The sequence below is a fragment of the Ambystoma mexicanum genome, chromosome 3q, assembly GCF_040938575.1.
Source record: "Ambystoma mexicanum isolate Mex_15411 chromosome 3q, UKY_AmexF1_1, whole genome shotgun sequence".
NCBI classification, from domain to species: domain Eukaryota; kingdom Metazoa; phylum Chordata; class Amphibia; order Caudata; family Ambystomatidae; genus Ambystoma; species Ambystoma mexicanum.
The window spans coordinates 757,728,706-757,749,434 of NC_090926.1; the positions used below are offsets into that span (position 1 = coordinate 757,728,706).

At 45.3% G+C, this 20,729-nt stretch overlaps 1 protein-coding gene across 3 annotated transcripts in view; it reads right to left on the reverse strand.

The window, feature by feature from the left end:
- Positions 1–20,729, reverse strand: part of UNK (unk zinc finger) — a 1,622,654-nt gene that overhangs the window by 288,957 nt on the left and 1,312,968 nt on the right. For 2 of the 3 annotated variants that reach the window (XM_069654744.1, XM_069654745.1), the window contains exons 14-15: positions 9,123–9,272; positions 21–3,091 (exon numbers count right to left, since the gene is read on the reverse strand). The exons of the other annotated variant lie outside the window; for it this stretch is intronic. In XM_069654744.1, coding sequence (XP_069510845.1) covers positions 2,592–3,091; positions 9,123–9,272 — 650 coding nt within the window. In that variant the 3' untranslated portion in view covers positions 21–2,591. Of the gene's footprint in view, positions 1–20; positions 3,092–9,122; positions 9,273–20,729 lie in introns of those variants that run through there. 3 annotated transcript variants of the gene reach the window in all.

Genomic DNA, 20,729 nt, shown 5'->3' on the forward strand with positions numbered 1-20,729 from the left:
ATACAACATTAAGGCTTTTACACCATGCAAAGAGAAATACACCAACACGGGCTTGTAAAGATTCCCAGAATCTTTATTGCAACACTGAACAGTTTACAAAACAAAGTACACAAATAGCTATTTGGCCGTCAGTACATCACAGAGACCACCAGCAGGTTCAATGCGAGCAGTGAACAGGAATTGCTAGCTGGACATCAGCATATTTATACAGTTTCTTCATAACGATGTCCAGCCTCCTACAAGTTAATCATGTACTGGGCTAGGGTTTGCGCCAGGTTCATTCCTAATTTACATATCTCGTCCATGTGGTTTAATTCTTAATACATTTACTAACAAGTACTATTATTCTCTGGATGTGACTTTACACTCTTTACACATTTGCTTCAATGCAGGTCAAACAGATGTTTCGCACGTCTTGCTTAAATAGCATTATTGTTCTTGTATACTTGTAGGTTAACATCGCCGATTCAAGTAATCCCCTGATCCCGAGGTCAACAAAGGACAAGGTCTACATGACCCTACCATGTAGCCTGCAGGCAGGTTGGACATTAACTCGCCTACAGAGGTTGAAGAGGTTAAAGTAAGAACAAGAGAACACAGGTCGGCCATTTTAGGCCACAGGGTGACTTTGCAAGACAAGCCAAAATGGCGGTTTTAACCTAAAATGGAGGCTTGATTAACTTAAGGTCACGACCTTGCGATGCGTATTTCCTCGCAAAGTGACTGGGCATAGGCCAACATATACAATGAGGACGAAATAATATATCAGTTTTGACAAACCCTCCTTTTGGCCTATGCCAAGCGCTAAACTACTTCCAATCACTTTACGACTAACTCACATTTCAATGTCTATACACCCCGAATCATTATCAGACATATCTATTGCCATTAGATCAGACACTAGAGTTTCTTTCAACACGTACTCCTTTGAAACCTTATCTGGGGCGTATATTTTATGCCCTAATACACTTGTTGCTTGCTCGCAACATCCCCCTAATACCGAACATATACCAGGGAGACACTGTATACAACAACAAAGGAACAGTAAACGACCCAAGATAATCAGCAAGGCAGAAAGCTACTTCCATCCCCACGACAGTAGGAGATCCCAAAACCATGCACTAAGTTCCCAGTTTCCCTCAGGAACATGCACTTCCGAACTAAGAACATGTAGATTTTGGATTGCCCTAAAGATCGTTGGAGAGGAGTCTGGTACGTAAACGCAGCAAGCGGACCCCACTAATTTACATACTCTTCCACGCTAAGCCAGAATGACATCTAATGACATCCGGTTCTCAAGAGCTACTAATCTTATCGCTTTCTGTTCTAACGTCATATTATAGAGTATGTCAGTGGTCCGGTTGATAGTTCTCTCCAGTACTCTCGCTAGTCCCCTGATATCTTCTGAATTCATCATTTGCCCAAAAAATGGCACAAAGGATTTCATTATGTCTCCTAGAGTTTGTTCTGGAGTATCCCCCTTCACATCTAGTCGTGGACGAATCTTCGAGATTTCTGCAGTACTGGCAATAAATACCCCAGGTAATAGAATCCCTAAATAGCAAGTTCCTTACCAATCCCTAGGCAACCATGGAAATGCCACATTACCGCAAACAAAATAGACAGGTTCACCTACATACAGAGGTCTGTTCTCACTAGTCAAATTTGCAACGTTGGCGCAACTTCTAAAATCACCCATTGACCGTGTTCCATTCCTCTGTATGCAGAAGGAAACTGAATTGGGGCTATGGTTAACAGAATAAGATAGAGGCGTGGCATCCTTATTGCCTATAGGAGCCATTTTGAAAGAGATCAAAGACTGAAAAGGACGAGACAATCTATCAGAGGGCCTAACAGAAACAACGTTTGGCTTACTCCTATTTGCAAAAAGCGAGCATCCCAGGGGCACCAAAACACGTTTTTCAAAACTATTCAAATTTGTACCATCAAAGTTCCCTGAGATGCTGTCATTCCAACGGCCAAAGAATAGTGCTCTAAGAGAAGCATAACAAGCAGTTGTCAAAGGTAAAGGATGAATGTACCAACCTAGCCCCTTATCCCCATGTTGCGGTAAATGCGAGCAGATCCAGCAGTTGGTCCTATTAAAAATTGCATGAGTGGCATTCAGTATTAACAAAAGAGTATTATTCTGATAGAGATTCTTTGCATAGACGGAACTATGCGACAAGGTATGCAATTGCACGGAAGGAGTGGGTATAACAGATACATTTTCAACAGGTAAAAAGTCCTCTATGCTTCCTCCAGGTACCATAACCCAAAACCAGTAGTTACTAAAAACCCAGTTATTACAAAAAGGCAACAATACGTTTTCGGGGTCCCCTTACACGCTTGCTCATTGTCTCTGCTAGTCACATATTTATGTAAAAGTTCGGTACGAGCGATAGCGTGTGCAGGCATCGTAGTCTTCAGTCAAAAAAACACCAATTGTTTGTTTGCTGGCGACTCCAGTCGCGCGTCTTCTTAATGTCTTTCCTACAACCCTTAGCCAACAGAATCCTTTCGTACAGTCGGGCCAAAAGGCAAGCCCTCAAATGATTTCTCCAATCGCACGGTCAAACCGTGCCATACGTCTATTTTCTAGGACGTAGATTATATTTCACAATTTCCGGTGCTGAAGGATCAGAAAGCAGTGCGTCGTCACTTTCCACTGGAGGTGGCGAGTGAACGGAAATGGGGTCAGAAAATTGATGATCCGGAAGTACCACTGTGGGAGAGTGCGGAGACAAGATGGCCGTTTTGTCTGGCCTTACGAGCTCTGGAACGGTCTCCGATACTCTCTTGTCGGTTGTTGCGGTTTCAGGCACGTTGGTTACAGCATTGCAAAGGGATTCTGTGTCTTCTGTATTGTATGGCACGGGCTGCGGGATCCGTTTGGTGTGCGTTGCATGTATCCAGTTCTTCCGCCCTGCTACCCGCACCGAAGTCTGGGTGACTAGCAGGACCTGGTAGGGACCCCTCCACCGAGGTGCAAGGCAAGACAACCTTTCGAAAAAACTTTCGTGAGGATCCACTCCCCCGGTCGTAGACTGTGACCGGGACCCTCGTACCGTACAGGTAATGCCTCTCGCACCTGGTGATAAATTGAAAATAGATGTTTAGTCAACTGGTTACAGTAATCTGAAAGAAGCACATTCTCTACATCCCGCAATGAGCGACTCTTTGGCATACCCGAAATATTAACAGGCCTCCCCATCACCAACTCAAAGGGAGAGAGCCAAGTCTTAGTTTGAGGGGTTGTTCTTATCGACAGCAACACGATCGGTAAGGCGTCTGGCCATTTTAACTTGGTGCCAGCACACGTCTTAGCGAGCTTGTTCTTTATAATGCCGTTATGCCTTTCCACTAATCCGGCACTTTGGGCATGTCTGGCAGAATGGAACCGTTTATCAATCTGCAATCTTTCACATATTTGTAGGATTACAGCAGCGATAAAGTGTGGCCCATTATCCAACCAGATAACTCTCGGCAGCCCGAACCTAGGAAATAACTCTTTCAACAGAGTCTTTGCCGTGGTTATGGCAGTTGCATCTCTAACAGGGAAGGCCTCAACCCACTTGCTAAATGCACAAATGACGACCAACACATATTTAAGATTGTTGCAATGTTCCATCTCAATAAAATCAAAGTGGATGACCTCAAACGGAACAGAAGGTGGAGCGAAACTTCCTCTAGGAGTCGAGGTAACTTTTCCTACATTGTGCTGCAAGCAGACCATGCACCCTTGGACAAAGCACTCCGCAATTCTGAAGATTTTATCATTGGCCCATACACTGTGTAACATTTTAGTCAATTTACACGCACAGACATGTGTCGGACCATGAGCCATAATGACCATCACTGTAATATAGACGTCCGGGAGTAACCATTTTCCTTCAACATTGTCCACCCAACACCCATTACCATCCAATCTCCCTTCACCCTCGACCCATTTCTTGGTCTCCTCTACAGTAGCATCTGCTTGAATGTTTTTTACAGAATCAATACTTTCACTAAAGGTGCAGACATTTACAGTTTCCCTTACAGCATACATTTCTGAACTAAAATCAGTGGCAGTTTGTTTAGCTATCTGATCAGCGAAAGCATTCCCTTTTCCTATATCATCTGTAACCTTCTGATGTGCTGTAGATTTTACAATGGCTAACTGAACAGGGAGTGTGAGCGCTGAAAGTAATCGCACTATTAAAGTGCCGTGCTGTATTTTTGTGCCATGTGAGGTCAAGAAACTATATATTTACTGTAAGCCCTTCAGAAAGTTCACAAGCTCGAATTAATGCTATGATTTCTGCGGCCTGCGCGGAATTATGCATAATTCTTTTGGTTTCCACAATCGTGCTCAAGGTTGTGACGGCATAAGCAGCCGTGGATGTACCATTCCGAAGTTTGAAACAGGAGCCATCACAAAATAGCTCTCCTTGTGGGCTATTCAAAGGCGTATCTTTCAAATCGATTCTACCTTTAGTCTCTTGTTCTGTAGTGTAAAGGCAATCATGTGACGTTTCGTCACCATCAACAGTATCTTGTGGGACAGGTAAAGGTTCAGCCGGATTTAATACACAACACCTCTGAATTTGAATATGGGGAGCAAACAAGATCAATTTGTATCTTGTCAATCGTGCAGAAGTAAGGTGTTGTGTTTGAGTTCTATTTAATAGAACATCTACAGAGTGAGGTACCATTAGGGTTAACGCATGACCCAGGACCATTCCCTCGCACTGTTTTACAGACGCAGCAGAAGCAGCGACAGCTCTCAAACATCTCGGCAAAGCGCATGCAATAGGATCAAGGACGGACAAGAAATAGCCGCACGGCCCATTCTTCCCTCCATGTTCCTGCGTTAACACAGCCAAAGCCACATCCATCACGTTCATGCACATACAACACAAAGTCCTTTTCATAATTTGGAGTTCCTAAAACCGGTGCTGAACACAGCGCGGTTTTGAGTAAATCAAATGCTGTCTGGTGTTCCAAAGTCCATGGCAATGGCAAAGAAATTCCCTTCTTTGTCAAAGCCAGCATTGGTTTAATCGTTAACGAAAAGTTAGGGATCCACAATCTACAGTAAGAAGCCATACCTATCAGGGCTCTAACTTCCTTCTGCGTATTTGGGACAGACATGCCAGAAATAGTTTTTATTCGTTCAGGTGTCAACCTTCTTCACTCCTTTGACAGGAGATAGCCTAAATAGGCGACCTCCTGTCAACAATATTGGAATTTTTTGAGTGAAGCTTTATGGCCATGTTTTGCTAGATGACAAAGCAACAACATGGTGCCTTCTTTACAGGCACTTTCAGAATCAGCAGCCAAGAGGAGATCATCTACATACTGTAGTAACGTGCAAGTAGTAGGCAACTCGAGAGCATCGAGTTGCTCTTTCAATGCTCTACTATAAATACTTGGACTCTCAGTGTACCCTTGTGGTGCACGAGTGAATGTGAACGAGCGTCCACCTAGGGTAAACGCGAACAAGTACCTACTATCCTTGTGTATAGGAATACTGAAAAACACATTTTTGAGGTCAACAACGCTAAAGTGAGTGGCAGAAGCCGGAATCATAGTTAGTATCGTTGTTACATCAGGTACAATGGGAAATTGAGGAGCCACAATTTTGTTAATAGCACGCAAATCAATTATAAACCGAAAAGGAATCGCATTATCACCTTTTTTGTACACCGGCAAAATCGGGCTGTTACACAAACTACCTGTAATTTCCTCAATTACTCCACGATGTACAAAATCAGAGACTATACATTTCAAAGCCTGTTCCCCTTCAACTGAGATCTTATATTGTGGAATGCGAGGCAGTTTTACTCCATGTTTCAGAATAATTTTAACAGGTTCTATTTGAAGAATGCCCACATCATTATCATCAATTGCCCATAAGCATTCCGGAATGTTACTGAATTCTGGCGGTAAAGGTCGAGTCAAGAACTGAGAGGCGAGTGATTGCTGAGGCGAAATTGTTAACCGAACTCCGTCCGAGGAGCAATGTATTACTGCATTCAATTCCTTCAACAAATTTAACCCCAGCAAATTCTCTCCACAGTTTGTAGTAAGTAGAAATGGACACTGCTCTGTGAAGGGACCCACTGTTATCGGTACCGGCAAAGAGACTGGACAAACTACAGGTGTGCCTGAAAACCCTACGGAAACGTTCGATTGCCCCGACAGCGGAATATTTGGAACCCGTGAATGGTCAATGGAACACTTTTGTGCTCCCGTATCTACTAAAATAGATGCTTCCTATTTCCCACCACCATCACAACGTAGGGACCTTTCTGATGAACGGGAATAGGCGTTGGTTCCAAATCCTGCTTTGGGCAATTCTAACGAAACAGAATGTCATCAAAAGGAAGTTCTTCAGAGAGGTATGCAGCAGAAGGATGATCAAAAAAGTTTCTATTATCCACACTCGATACTTGTTTATCCTGTGAAAAAGGATGCTGTGATTCTGGCGTAAACTGACCTCTACCAGAGCCCCCTACACCTGGATGACCTCTGGATAGTCTACCCATGTTCCCAAATTACCTTTGCTGCAAGGTCGGACATTGTGCGCGCCAGTGGCCTTCCTGTCGACAATAGGCACACTGGTTAATGGTTACTGGAGCCAGGGGCATACTTCCCTGTGGAACGTATTGACCTCTAAATTGCGTATTACCCCCTCTAGGGCTTCTAACGATCTATTGTAATAGTACTTTTGTTTTCAGATCACCCTTTCTTTTCGCAAGTTTTTCCTTTTCATTATTCACACGATTTTCATAGTACTTAGCCATGTGCAGTACTTCTAATTGAGACTTCGCCTGCCAAGCGCTTTCAGAGGACATAATCTGTAACTGGATGTCAGGCAGCAATCCACGTACAAATTTGTCGACAAACAGCCTTTTCCCTGACTATGTACCCAAGTCTTGTCCACTGAAATCTGAAAATACCTGTTTGAACCGATTGAAGAACTCGGTAGCACCTTCAGACTTTCCTTGGACACAGGCCGTAAGCTTGTTCCAAATGATTCTTTTTTCAGGAACTATAGTTTTTAATTTTACAATAATCCTATAAGGCAAAGTTAATATCACTTAAGGCGGTCTCTCGCCAGCTGGTCTTTCTCTGTCGAGCCTAACCATATTATCCCATGTATCTCCTAACCCAGGTACATAATCTACAGTCCTAATCTGTTTCCACAAATCAACTGGCAGGAGTACGGGAAATAATAAATCAATATCACTTAAGGTGAATACCGATGATTGTAAGACCGACTCTGAACCCCGTCGGATTGTTTCTTATATCAGGAATAGATTGCTTTATGGTGTTCACTTCCTGTCTCGAGAACGGGACGTGAACAAACTGCGATACATAATGTGCAGGAATGTCCACAGCGACTATACCTCGTGCAGCATCGGCCGCAATCTCAACTTTTGGGACAAATATCGGAGGGGCCTCTCTCATAGGCAACTGAGAAGTAGGTAGCTCCGAATGCTTACTAAGCAACAGAGCCAAATCAAGCGCTAAGGCAGTTGAAGAAGTATCAATCGAAAAGGCTCTCTTATAAACACCCAATAATTCTGCGGGACAACAAATCTTTCTTTTTACACACTCATCCTGCAGGTATTCTACCATAACCTGTATCACTTTCTTTTGCATTTCTAACGTATACTGACTATACGTGTCATATACTTCATCTGGAGTTACGACATATCCGAAATCCATCTTATCGCATCCTTTGTACAAATTTGCGCTTCCTCACCTATCAATTCACAGCGAGGAGAAAATTGTTTCTGTAAGAATATAGCGCCTAAACTATCACCATCTGCTTCTTCATTCTGTAACTCTTCCAACTCCTTCCTATACACAAAAATCCTCTTGACATGCTCATTTACTTTCTCTGCAGTATCTCTAGACAACGCTAAGGTGGTCAAATCCCGTAACCCTTGTGGGAGATCTACATCGTTTAATCTATTCCACATTATGCTCAAATGAATTCCCAACCCTTCAATAAAAACATTTTTCTCAGGAATACTTTTTAGATTTTCGAGTGTGGAAAAAACATCAGCTTGTTCACCCTTCTCCATACAATGTTTAGGCCAAGCAATCAATTAATTCTTTTTATCTAGGGACACAGTATTACGAGTCACAACCCTTGATCCCGTTTCCTGGTCTACTACAAGTTATGCGGAATCACTTGGCAGAGGGAGAGTAGGCACATTCTGAATATCAATAAGTGGAGGCAACAGAGCAGGCAAAGGAGCGTCTGCTGGAGGAACAACAGGAAGAACAATAGGAAGGACTGGGGGGACTATAGGAGGAGGAATAACAACAGGAAGAGGCAAAGCACCAGGAAGAGGGACGTACGGGGGTGGCGCAGAGGCATAGGACCTTTGTTAATGCAAAAGTTTGTTAATCAATTCATCGGACGTATGGAAATCTTTCGAAGGATACATTTTCTGAATGCTTAATTGAAACGCTCTGTCCGTGTTCCTAACTGATTCCAATTGTTTATTTTGATCATATATCAGTGCCTTTTCGGCATTCGTCATATGTCGACGCATATGTTTCTCTCTACTCTTTTGTTGCTGCAAAGCTTCTGTTTTCCAACTGTGCAATGCGTCAAATGCTGCAGGTCTAGCCTTTTTCTTTACCAATACAGACTCTAAATATTCTATACGAGGGATTTCAAAGCTACCATTGGTTGGCCACCGAAGATTAGAGTTATGTCTGGTCTGTCTGTGCCAAATATCATTAAATGCTATACTACCAAAGCCTTTCTTACAGTACATAGTACATGCCGGCGACCCCTCCTGTGGTGCAGGATGGCTAACTTGCAAAGATTGTCTGTCGCTGCGGAATAATGCCCTGAAGCAGGCAATTTCCCAGGCATATCAGAATTCTGGTGTTACCTGGTCAAATAATTGTGCTCGCGAGTACAATGCGCCAAATTCAAATTGTCAGGGTTAAATTAAGAATCGGGTCACGATTCACCTGATCAAAGGACTGGGAGGCCCGATCGGGTTACTAAGGACAATCTAAGGACCCACGTGTCTGGTGATTTCGGCAAATTTATCCACCTCGATATATAAACCCTCGTCAAGATGTCGCATTGGGCTACAGCTCACCGTTCAGGGATCGAATCGTGCTGTTCTGTCGAGGAATTTGCTTCTCGTCCAGAGGAGCCGTTTTGTTAGCACCGTCCGATTCCGGTCCGATAGCCGAGCCAACCTTCAACGAGACAAAGTCAATCTTGAGGGTCCCTATTCGGGCACCATCTGTGGAATCAGAAAATACAATATTAAGGCTTTTACACCATGCAAAGAGAAATACACCAACACAGGCTTGTAAAGATTCCCAGAATCTTTATTGCAACACTGAACAGTTTACAAAACAAAGTACACAAATAGCTATTTGGCCGTCAGTACATCACAGAGACAACCAGCAGGTTCAATGTGAGCAGTGAACAGGAATTGCTAGCTGGACATCAGCATATTTATACAGTTTCTTCATAACGATGTCCAGCCTCCTACAAGTTAATCATGTACTGGGCTAGGGTTCGCGCCAGGTTCATTCCTAATTTACATATCTCGTGCATGTGGTTTAATTCTTAATACATTTACTAACAAGTACTATTATTCTCTGGATGTGACTTTACCCTCTTTACTTCAATGCAGGTCAAACAGATGTTTCGCACGTCGTGCTTAAATAGCATTATTGTTCTTGTATAGTTGTAGGTTAACATCGCCGATTCAAGTAATCCCCTGATCAACAAAGGACAAGGTCTACATGACCTTAACATGTAGCCTGCAGGCAGGTTGGACATTAACTCGCCTACAGAGGTTGAAAAGGTTAAAGTAAGAACACGAGAACACAGGTCAGCCATTTTAGGCCACAGGGTGACTTTGCACGACAAGCCAAAATGGAGGCTTGATTAACTTAAGGTCACAACCTTGTGATGCGGATTTCCTCGCAAAGGGTGTGTGTGTGGTGTGTGTGTGGTGTGTGGTGTGTGTGTTCGTTCTAGTCCCAATCCGCATCTATGGTGCCAGAAAGTCTGTTGCTGAGCAGATGTGATAGCCACTGGCTATTTGAATAGTGCAGATCCTTACTATTATCGAGGCCCCCACTGCTCCGGAATATTACATGTCAACAAGATTAAATAATATTTAATTATGGAGGATTGCAGCCCATAAACCAGCAAACGCCTTTTACACAGGCGCCGGTGCTTTGGAGTGCATCAACTTGCTAATGCCCCACTCAATATCATGAATTGCCCAATTGAGGAATTGCATATCCAAACCCTTGGACAGCTGATAATTAAGAGCTGAAAAGCGTAAAGGAAATTGGTACTTCAGGCTATATACCTTTCCCAAATGTCACAGGTATGGTATTTGCTGGCCATTCCTTGCCATGAAAATTAGGCTGGTGAATCGCTGCCCAGATAGATCTATCATGATTACAGATTGATCTGACGAATTCACAATTTTTTTTGTTATTTTGTTAAACGTCAAAATCTGGAGTGCTCCAAGCTTGTTCTTATAAATTTGCAAAATAAGTTTTTTCAAATATAAGTACTGTAAATTACATGATCCTTTTTCAATGTTCTCACTTCCTTATCCTCTGTGCGTTTGAGCAGCTTTACACTGCGGTCATACACATGATCCGTCACTTGTACTCTAATTTTCTGTTTGCTAAGAAGAATGCTACAGCATTCCTGACAATATCAGTAATGATCGCCTCTCTTAGATAGAAAGCCAGGCATGGTTGCAAGATCTGACCATCAATTTTATTTAAATCGCGAGACACCAGCCGAGCTAACTGATGACATATTGCTGGGTTCCATCTAAGGGCAATATTCCCACGCTCGCTTTCGGGTAATTGTAACAACTCATGAACAGCGTGGTTTGAGTACAATATACCAGTAGATAACTGTACAGGAGCATGATCACCAAAGGTAATTGCCTGAATGCTCACTGGGTCTACTTGATGAGCAAGAGTTAGTGACACCACGAAAAAAATCAATCAAGCATGATGCTGCCCCTCGGCTCCAGGTGTAGTTGAGACCAGTCTCTGCACATTTTACAAAGCTCAAATCACAATCCTCAAAGTAAGCCACCCATCTCTGGCCGCTCAACCTAGCTCTCTTCTCACATTCTGATTGGTCTTGATCTACAATAACACAACTAATGAGGCACATTGCATTGAAATCGCCACCAATAATGATTTCATAATTAGGTTCATGTATAAATGCCATCTCTAGACAGTTATCGATCTCATCGAACATATCATCTATGGCTAGTTTCTGTGGATTCCACTATAAGGTTATCAGCAACAGTGGTTTACATATGTTTACTTTAAGCTTCAACTCAACAGCTAAGATATGTTCAGCTACATGCATGAGTTTGGAGGTACAATTCATGTTGTTATTAATGGCAATTGCTAAGCCTCCAGAAGGGCGGCCTTCCTTCGGTTTAGTTGCATAGGAGCTAAAGCTACCAAAACCCTGCAGCACTAATTGATCAGTTTTCATAGTTTCCTTAAGTAAAATTATATTCATAGGTTGTAAGGGAGGAAGGTAAGCCAGCCACTTAAAGAGATTGTGGTACCCACATGAAATCCATGATAAAATCACAAGCTCTTCTGTTGTAGCTAGTTCGAATTCCTATCCGTTTTCATGTTAAAAATGGTTCTCAGTAAGGGCTCTAACCATGCTAATTCTTTCTTGTTCCCAGCAATGGATAGCAGTTGAGAGATACACAACTTCTCATCAGCCGTACTACCGGATGCTCCCAGGGGCGGGTCCTCCTCCCTACCCTGGGGAAACCTAGGGAGCTGCAAGAACTCATTCGCCACCAATTCATCATTAAATGTGTGTAACAAGAAACTCAGCTCCAACAACTCTGCTTGTATGACCAAATACATTTCAGAATGTTTGCGGATGGAACATAGCAGATCATTCCGTGATTGTTGTGTAGTGCGAGCGAGATTCTTTCAAAATCTGTAGTTGTTAGTATTCTTAAAGATGGAATACGCGAGAGGAGTTCAAGCCAATAGTTGTGATTGATTCTTGCATCTCCCAGAACATCAGCATTCCCTTCCAATCCAATAATGCGAAATACGCTGCTAGAGGCCCCCCACCTCCTTTTGATAGGTTAGTGGAAGGTTCAGCATCAGCGAGGAGGACCGTTCCATTACCGCCCTTAACCTTTAATTCAAATAACAAATTCCTAACAAATTCCACATGCTCACAGATTGCCTTAGCCAAATTAGAGAGGCTTCTAGGGGGAACACAAAATTCAGCCGTTTTTTCTGAAGTGAATGACTGAGCCATGTGGTTATGTAAGACATGTACAAGAGAGGGTAACTCTGGTAGTTCCCTAGATTTCCCAGAACCGCCAATTATTACATAGCCTTTTTCTGAGGGTAGACCATTACCTTTTAAGTGCACGTTATCAGTTCTGCCAGCTTCGGCGTACGAAAAGCATTTAATGCCAAGAGCACTAGTAGTGTTGCTACTTTGGCTGCGTCCCTTCACGGGAGGTGCAGCTTTACAGCCCACCACGTTCATGGCAGGAGGGATATTCGTAAGCTTCCTTACTTCTGTGAAAAATAATTGCTCATATTCTTTTGCTTTTTCTCTGTTTCAACAGTTGGATCAGAGACACATTTTTTAGGCATTTTCCTTCTTTGCTCACCGTTATCACTGCTCCTACCTGCATCACGCAGCTGGGACGGGTGACGCTCTTGTCGCCACTCTTTGATGGTAATAGAGTATGCCCAGAGTTTTCCCCCTGTTCAGTTACTTTAGCAGGAAGGAGCAGTGCTTGACTTTCTTCAGTGCAGATCCTTACCATTGGTGGACTTGCTCCCAGCCTGAATATTGGATAAAAGGAGGGCTCCTGAGACTGTTTAGCAGTTCACTATTGGAACCAAGACTTCTATAACGAAGAGGAGCCTGCTGACCACTTGTAGACTACCCCTGCAGATGACCAGCACAGACACCAGTTTGTCATGGTGAAGCCCTGCTCCTTGGTCCTGAACTCAAGAAGACCTTAGTTGGTGCTTTGTCATGACCACTGCCTCCAAGGTGTCAGACCTAGCCCAACATCCTTGGAAGCAGGGTCATGACCCTTATTCCAGGCACAAGCCGGCCCCCGTAGGGGCCTTTTGGACCTTGTCCTGGCGCCAGCGGCGCCAGGCTCATGCTCATAAAGGGACCCAGTCCCGGCACTGGAAGCGCCGGGCTCATATAAAAAGGATTGGTGCTTGGGTGGACTTACCTCCTGCAGACCATGCTGCCTTCCTACCTGCAGGATGAACTCTTCATCCAATCCTGCTGGGACTACTTTAACTGCTGGGTGGGGCCAGCACCACTCCCAAGAATTACATACTGGAACTCTTTTCTTACCTCTGAAAGCTGTGGAAGAAGACGCCTAAGCACTACTGAAGGCTATTTAAACCACACCCGATTGGTTTCACGTGCTTCGCGTTATTCTGCAATAGCAGCAGGACGCTCACCGTGTCGGCTCCAGCTGCTCTTCTTCTTCTGCACCTGAAAACAGGAAAATCTTCAACTTACCTTCCTGAATCCAGCTCCAGCCTTCCGCCACATCTGAAAAGGAAAACGAGAACATTAGAGTAGCACGAGAAAGTACCAGAGCTGCTCTTACCACCTTCCGGCGCCTTCCAAGGCCTCGTGCCGCCATTCTTCGTTCTCCAGCCATCTGCAACTACAAAGAATACAGGTTAGCGATAACTCTGTGATATCTGCTTACCTGTGCCACAGTCTCCGCGAGCTCCGTTCAGCGCCATTTGTCCGCACCTGTAAAATACAAGAAGGACATTATTAGAGCTCAGGACTCCATTTCTACTCACGCGCCTTAAGCGGTGATACCTGTCCATCCTCCGGCACTATCCTTCGGCATCAGTCTTCATCGCCGATTGCACAGCCACCTGAAAGAAAGGGAAAAAAGACTTTTAAAAGTGCATTTAACTTCAGATGAACTTTTTGCTTGCCTGCAAAAACTCTGGACTTCTCCACTTACCGGATCAGCATACCGGACCTGCAAAAGAGGCAAGATTCTGAAAGGACAATAAAAAGACTCATATAAGGCACTCACCGTTCGTGCAGCTAACGATGGTCTTGCCTTCTGGACTCTACCTCCGCAATAAAAGGCTGAACTATCGTCCAGTGAAGTAACTGGCTACAGCGCCCCTGCACAGACGCAGGATGGAGAGCGCCGCTTTTACCTACCTAAGGTGAGCACGTGCAGCCTAGGAGAGTTGTAGGAGTGTCAGGAAGGGGAAAGGGCCGAAACCCCGTCAGGCAGACGTTAACCCCTGTTTCTTCTCTGCCCGCAGACATCTCACTCTCCAGATTAAGATCACAGTAAGGAGCTGGCCCTTCCAGGGTGGTGCCAAAGACCTGCGAGTGACTTTGGAAGGTTCGGAGAACGCCCAGACCAGACCCGCGCCTCAGAGGGATTCAGGTGAGCGTTACAGAACACGAAGCCTACCACAAATATCCCACCCAGGCGCAATGGAAACCTCGGATACAGACCAATTGGCCCAATTGCTTGGGGAGCTGAGGGCCGAGGTACATGCATCTCGTCAAGAAACAAATGCCTTACGAAGGGAATTGATCGTTTCCAAAGAGCGAGCGGACGACCTGGCCAGGCAATTGCTACAAATTCAAGCTGGGCAAGCACCTTTGCCTACCTCGGGAGGGAATTATCCACTTACAACCTCAAGCAATCCGGTGCAGATTAATCTGCCAGGGAACGTGCCCCTGGCTCCACCAGAACGTTTCTCAGGCGATCCTAAACGCTACGCAGTATTCATCAACCAATGCCGCTTGCACTTTTTGTGTAGACCCGCTGCATTCCCAACTGACCAAGCTAAAGTAGCGTTTGTACTTTCCTATCTTAGTGGCAATGCGGCTGATTGGTCCATTCCTTTAGTGACACAGGATGATCCGGTCCTCCAAAACTTCCAAGACTTTCAGGCCAGTATGGAAAAGTTGTTCGCACGACACTCACAAGGGCAGGCCTTGGACAATGAACTCCTATCGCTAAGACAAGGTAACCAAGATCTCCTGGCGTACATAGCATCTTTTAACAGACTGGTGGTTGAAACCAGGTGGCCAGAAGACAAGAGGATCACGCTTTTCCACAGGGGGCTACGTGGAGAACTTAAAGATGTCTTAGCACAGGTGGTAAATCCTCCGCAAGAGTGCTCCGATTATATCGACCTAGTAGTTCAATTAGATCATCAACTACAGAACAGAAAGGCCGATCGCTCCAGATTTGAAACCCGGACGTTCTCAATGACTCAAAACCCTGCTAAAGGAAATGATTCCGTGGAACCCATGCAGATAGGCATCGTGAAAGGACCTTTAACTCAAAAGGAACGAGAAAGGCGAAGACAGTTACAGCTGTGCCTCTACTGTGGGAAGTCTGGACACTTCCTTCGAGATTGTTCAGTGAAACCGGTCAAGAAAGCCTTGGGAGCTTCCGATAAGGATGCAAAACAACAAGAATCGGGAAACGACCTCGCCCGGCAAGCGTAGAGGTCCGCTTGCCGAGCGTAAAAACCAGTTCCTTGACCTCGCATTTCGTACTGCCCATGGTCCTCATAAGCCCCGACCAACCAAATCGTATGCATGCTATTAAGGCATTCATTGATAGCGGATCAATCGGTAACTACGTGGATCAAGATATGGCAGCTAGGATGAATCTTCCTTTATGTCCTAAATTGGTAAAAGATGTAATCACTACAGTGGATGGTACAGAAATAGTTTCCGGACCAGTCTCTCACACCACCGTGGAAGTGACGCTGCTCTGCCAGGACGGACATCGGGAAGGAATCGTGTTTGATGTAATCAAGGCCCCGCAGTTTCAAGTAATTCTAGGAGTTCCTTGGTTGGAAAAACACAATCCTCAGATCGACTGGCGAGCCAAGGTAATCCGGTTTCCAGAGTGCACCCAAACTTGTTATTCTCGGTCCGACATCAGGCTGGCAGCCATCGCTTCCGAGAACCTCCAATTGCCTCCTGAATACCAAGAGTTTAGTGATGTCTTCCAGAAAGATCAGGCCAACACCTTGCCCCCGCACAGATCATACGACTGCCAGATAGACCTGATACCCGGATCCACTCCACCGTGCAGTAGAATATATGCTCTTACTGAGCCAGAAAATCTTCACCTCAGACAATACTTAGACCAGTACCTGGCTAACGGATTTATTCGTCCCTCAAAATCTCCAGCTTCTTCAGCTTTGTTCTTCGTCCCGAAAAAGGAAGGTGACCTGAGAACGTGTATAGATTACCGCGCCCTGAACCAGATTACAGTCAAAAACAGGTACCCGCTGCCTCTGATTCCCGAACTATTGGACCAAGTAAAAGGCGCCTGCATTTACACTAAACTAGATCTCAGAGGAGCTTACCACTTGGTACGAATCAGGGAGGGTGACGAATGGAAGACGGCCTTTCGCACAAAATACGGATTATTTGAGTATCAAGTAATGCCTTTTGGACTATGTAATGCACCGGCCGCCTTCCAGTTCTTTATGAATGACGTTCTCCGAGAGCTTATTGATGTTTGTGTAGTCGTCTACATTGATGACATCCTGGTATACTCCTCCTCAGAAGCTGAACACCGACGACATGTCACCGCAGTTTTGCAGAGGCTTCGCCACCATCGTTTATTTGCTAAATTGGAAAAGTGTACCTTTCATGTAAAGGAAGTCGAATTTTTGGGGTTCATTTTGTCACCCAACGGTGTTCACATGGACACAAGAAAAGTGGATACTATCACCAAATGGCCGTCTCCGACTTCGGTAAAAGGAGTACAGAGCATGTTGGGCTTCGCTAATTTTTATCGAAGGTTTATCCCCGAATTCTCTCGAATAGTCCAACCTATCACGGCTCTCCTAAAAAAGAACAAAAAATTCGAGTGGACTCCAGAGGCCGAACAAGCCTTCCAAGATTTGAAAGCCAAATTTATTTCTGCTCCAGTCCTGAAACATCCTCGTCCAGAACTTCCTTATATCGTCGAGACCGACGCATCTAGTCTTGCAATGGGGGCAGTTTTGTCACAAAGAGATCCTGAAACACACCAATTACACCCTGTGGCGTTTTGGTCCCGCAAATTTTCGGCCCCGGAAATCAATTACACAATCACGGACAAGGAACTTCTGGCAATCAAGTCCGCCTTTAAGGCCTGGCGGCATTATCTCCTAGGAGCCCGGCACACTGTCACTGTAATTACTGATCATCGTAACCTCCAATATTTGAAGTCAGCCAAGGCCCAATCTTCAAGACAACTCCGTTGGGCATTATTTTTCGCAGAATTTGATTTTGTGATTACGTTTCGGCCGGGCCTCAAAAACGGAAAAGCTGATGCCCTTTCACGAATAGGCGTTAACGAACTCGCAGCTAATCCAGAACCAGTACCCATAATCCCCGAACAAAAGATTTTGGGAGTCATCAACACAATGTCTCTTGACGACATAAAAAGGAAGATCAAGCAAATATTAACTCCCGAAGATTCCTTGACTTGGCTGCAGAAAGGAAAGGATTTTACGATAGATCAAGATCTATTATACTTCCAAGGCAGACTTTATTTACCGTGTGATGACTTACAGAAACAGGTCATCACCTGCTATCATGATTCCTTAATAGAGGGACATCCGGGTGTAGCCAAAACCTCCGAAAAAATTAAAAGACATTTCTGGTGGCCGTCCTGGAGAAAGGATATCAAAGATTTTGTGGCCTCATGCGGCATCTGTGCACAAAATAAGAGCCAGAGAGAAAAACCAGCCGGGCTACTGCATCCGATAGACATTCCACCGTGCCCTTGGCACACCCTCTCAATGGATTTTATCACGGATTTACCCCCTTGTTCCGGATATAATACAATTCTAGTAATTGTTGATCTTTTTTCAAAGATGGCTCATTTTGTTCCACTGAAAGGATTACCCACAGCTTCCATTCTAGCCCGAGAATTCCTTGAAAACATCGTTCGCTTGCACGGGTTCCCTTCAGTCCTAATCTCTGATCGAGGGAGCCAATTCATTTCCCATTTCTGGAGAAGTTGTTGTCGTCTTGCACAAATTGATGTGCGACTCTCTACCAGCCACCACCCTCAAACTGACGGGCAGACTGAGAGGACTAACCAAACTCTGGAACAGTATCTTCGTTGCATGTTACAACAATCAGAGGGTACTTGGAGGGACATTCTTTGGATTGCTGAATATGCGTACAACAACTCAATACATACCGGAACAGGTAAAACCCCTTTCTTCCTGTTGTATGGGGTTCACCCTCGGACCTCTAATTTAGATCCGCCTCAAGATCTCGGAACACCCGCTGTGGACCATCTTCATGCGACCATAACTCAAACATTTAAGGAAGCCGTCGCACACCTTCAACGAGCCAAAGAATCTTATAAGAAAGGTGCTGATCAACATCGGAAAGAGGCCCCTCAGTACCAAGTAGGAGACCAAGTCTGGCTGTCTACTAAACATCTGTCTCTAAAAGGACCACGCACCTTCAATCCAAAGTACTTAGGACCCTACACGATCACGGCTGTGATAAATCCTGTGGCGGTTAAATTAGAATTGCCCACTCGAATGAAAATACATCCTGTTTTCCATGTTTCACTCCTGAAACCTATGCAACCCGGAACCCGTCTGACTAAACCTCCAGAGCCAATCCAAGTAGACGGAGAAAACGAATACGAGGTTCGGAACATCTTGGATTCTAAGTTTTTCAAGTCAAAACTGTATTACCTGATTGATTGGAAAGGGTATGGCCCCCAGGAGAGATCTTGGGAACCTTCAGAAAATGTCCATGCTTCTCGTCTAATCAGAAAATTTCATCGGACCTTCCCCAACAAACCAAAGCCTCCGGGGAAGACCAATTTGGGAGGGGCCTTGAGGGGGGGGTGCTGTCATGACCACTGCCTCCAAGGTGTCAGACCTAGCCCAACATCCTTGGAAGCAGGGTCATGACCCTTATTCCAGGCACAAGCCGGCCCCCGTAGGGGCCTTTTGGACCTTGTCCTGGCGCCAGCGGCGCCAGGCTCATGCTCATAAAGGGACCCAGTCCCGGCACTGGAAGCGCCGGGCTCATATAAAAAGGATTGGTGCTTGGGTGGACTTACCTCCTGCAGACCATGCTGCCTTCCTACCTGCAGGATGAACTCTTCATCCAATCCTGCTGGGACTACTTTAACTGCTGGGTGGGGCCAGCACCACTCCCAAGAATTACATACTGGAACTCTTTTCTTACCTCTGAAAGCTGTGGAAGAAGACGCCTAAGCACTACTGAAGGCTATTTAAACCACACCCGATTGGTTTCACGTGCTTCGCGTTATTCTGCAATAGCAGCAGGACGCTCACCGTGTCGGCTCCAGCTGCTCTTCTTCTTCTGCACCTGAAAACAGGAAAATCTTCAACTTACCTTCCTGAATCCAGCTCCAGCCTTCCGCCACATCTGAAAAGGAAAACGAGAACATTAGAGTAGCACGAGAAAGTACCAGAGCTGCTCTTACCACCTTCCGGCGCCTTCCAAGGCCTCGTGCCGCCATTCTTCGTTCTCCAGCCATCTGCAACTACAAAGAATACAGGTTAGCGATAACTCTGATATCTGCTTACCTGTGCCACGGTCTCCGCGAGCTCCGTTCAGCGCCATTTGTCCGCACCTGTAAAATACAAGAAGGACATTATTAGAGCTCAGGACTCCATTTCTACTCACGCGCCTTAAGCGGTGATACCTGTCCATCCTCCGGCACTATCCTTAGGCATCAGTCTTCATCGCCGATTGCACAGCCACCTGAAAGAAAGGGAAAAAAGACTTTTAAAAGTGCATTTAACTTCAGATGAACTTTTTGCTTGCCTGCAAAAACTCTGGACTTCTCCACTTACCGGATCAGCATACCGGACCTGCAAAAGAGGCAAGATTCTGAAAGGACAATAAAAAGACTCATATAAGGCACTCACCGTTCGTGCAGCTAACGACGGTCTTGCCTTCTGGACTCTACCTCCGCAATAAAAGGCTGAACTATCGTCCAGTGAAGTAACTGGCTACAGCGCCCCTGCACAGACGCAGGATGGAGAGCGCCGCTTTTACCTACCTAAGGTGAGCACGTGCGGCCTAGGAGAGTTGTAGGAGTGTCAGGAAGGGGAAAGGGCCGAAACCCCGTCAGGCAGACGTTAACCCCTGTTTCTTCTCTGCCCGCAGACATCTCACTCTCCAGATTAAGATCACAGTAAGAAGCTGGCCCTTCCAGGGTGGTGCCAAAGACCTGCGAGTGACTTTGGAAGGTTCGGAGAACGCCCAGACCAGACCCGCGCCTCCGAGGGATTCAGGTGAGCGTTACATGCTTAGACCGCTGGACCTGTGCAAACAACCAGTATTGACCCCTGCTTGAGAATCTGTGCCTGCTGAACCTTCAGCTGTATCCCTGGATCAACGGGTGGGCTGACCAGCTCTCTCCTGCGTTACTTTGCTGCAGCCGTTACCGTTCCGAACTTTCACTCCAAGGGAAGCTAGGCCTGCTCCTGATTTTGTCGCTTGACGGTAACCTGTCTCTTCCTGACCGTGGTGACTCCAGTTGCAACACTCTTCAATCCTGTGCGGTGTCCTGAGGTGGCTTTCAGCTTTCCTCGTTTGGGTCTTCTACTGGAAACGGTATGGAACAGATTCCTATGCACCGTGACTGACCGAAACT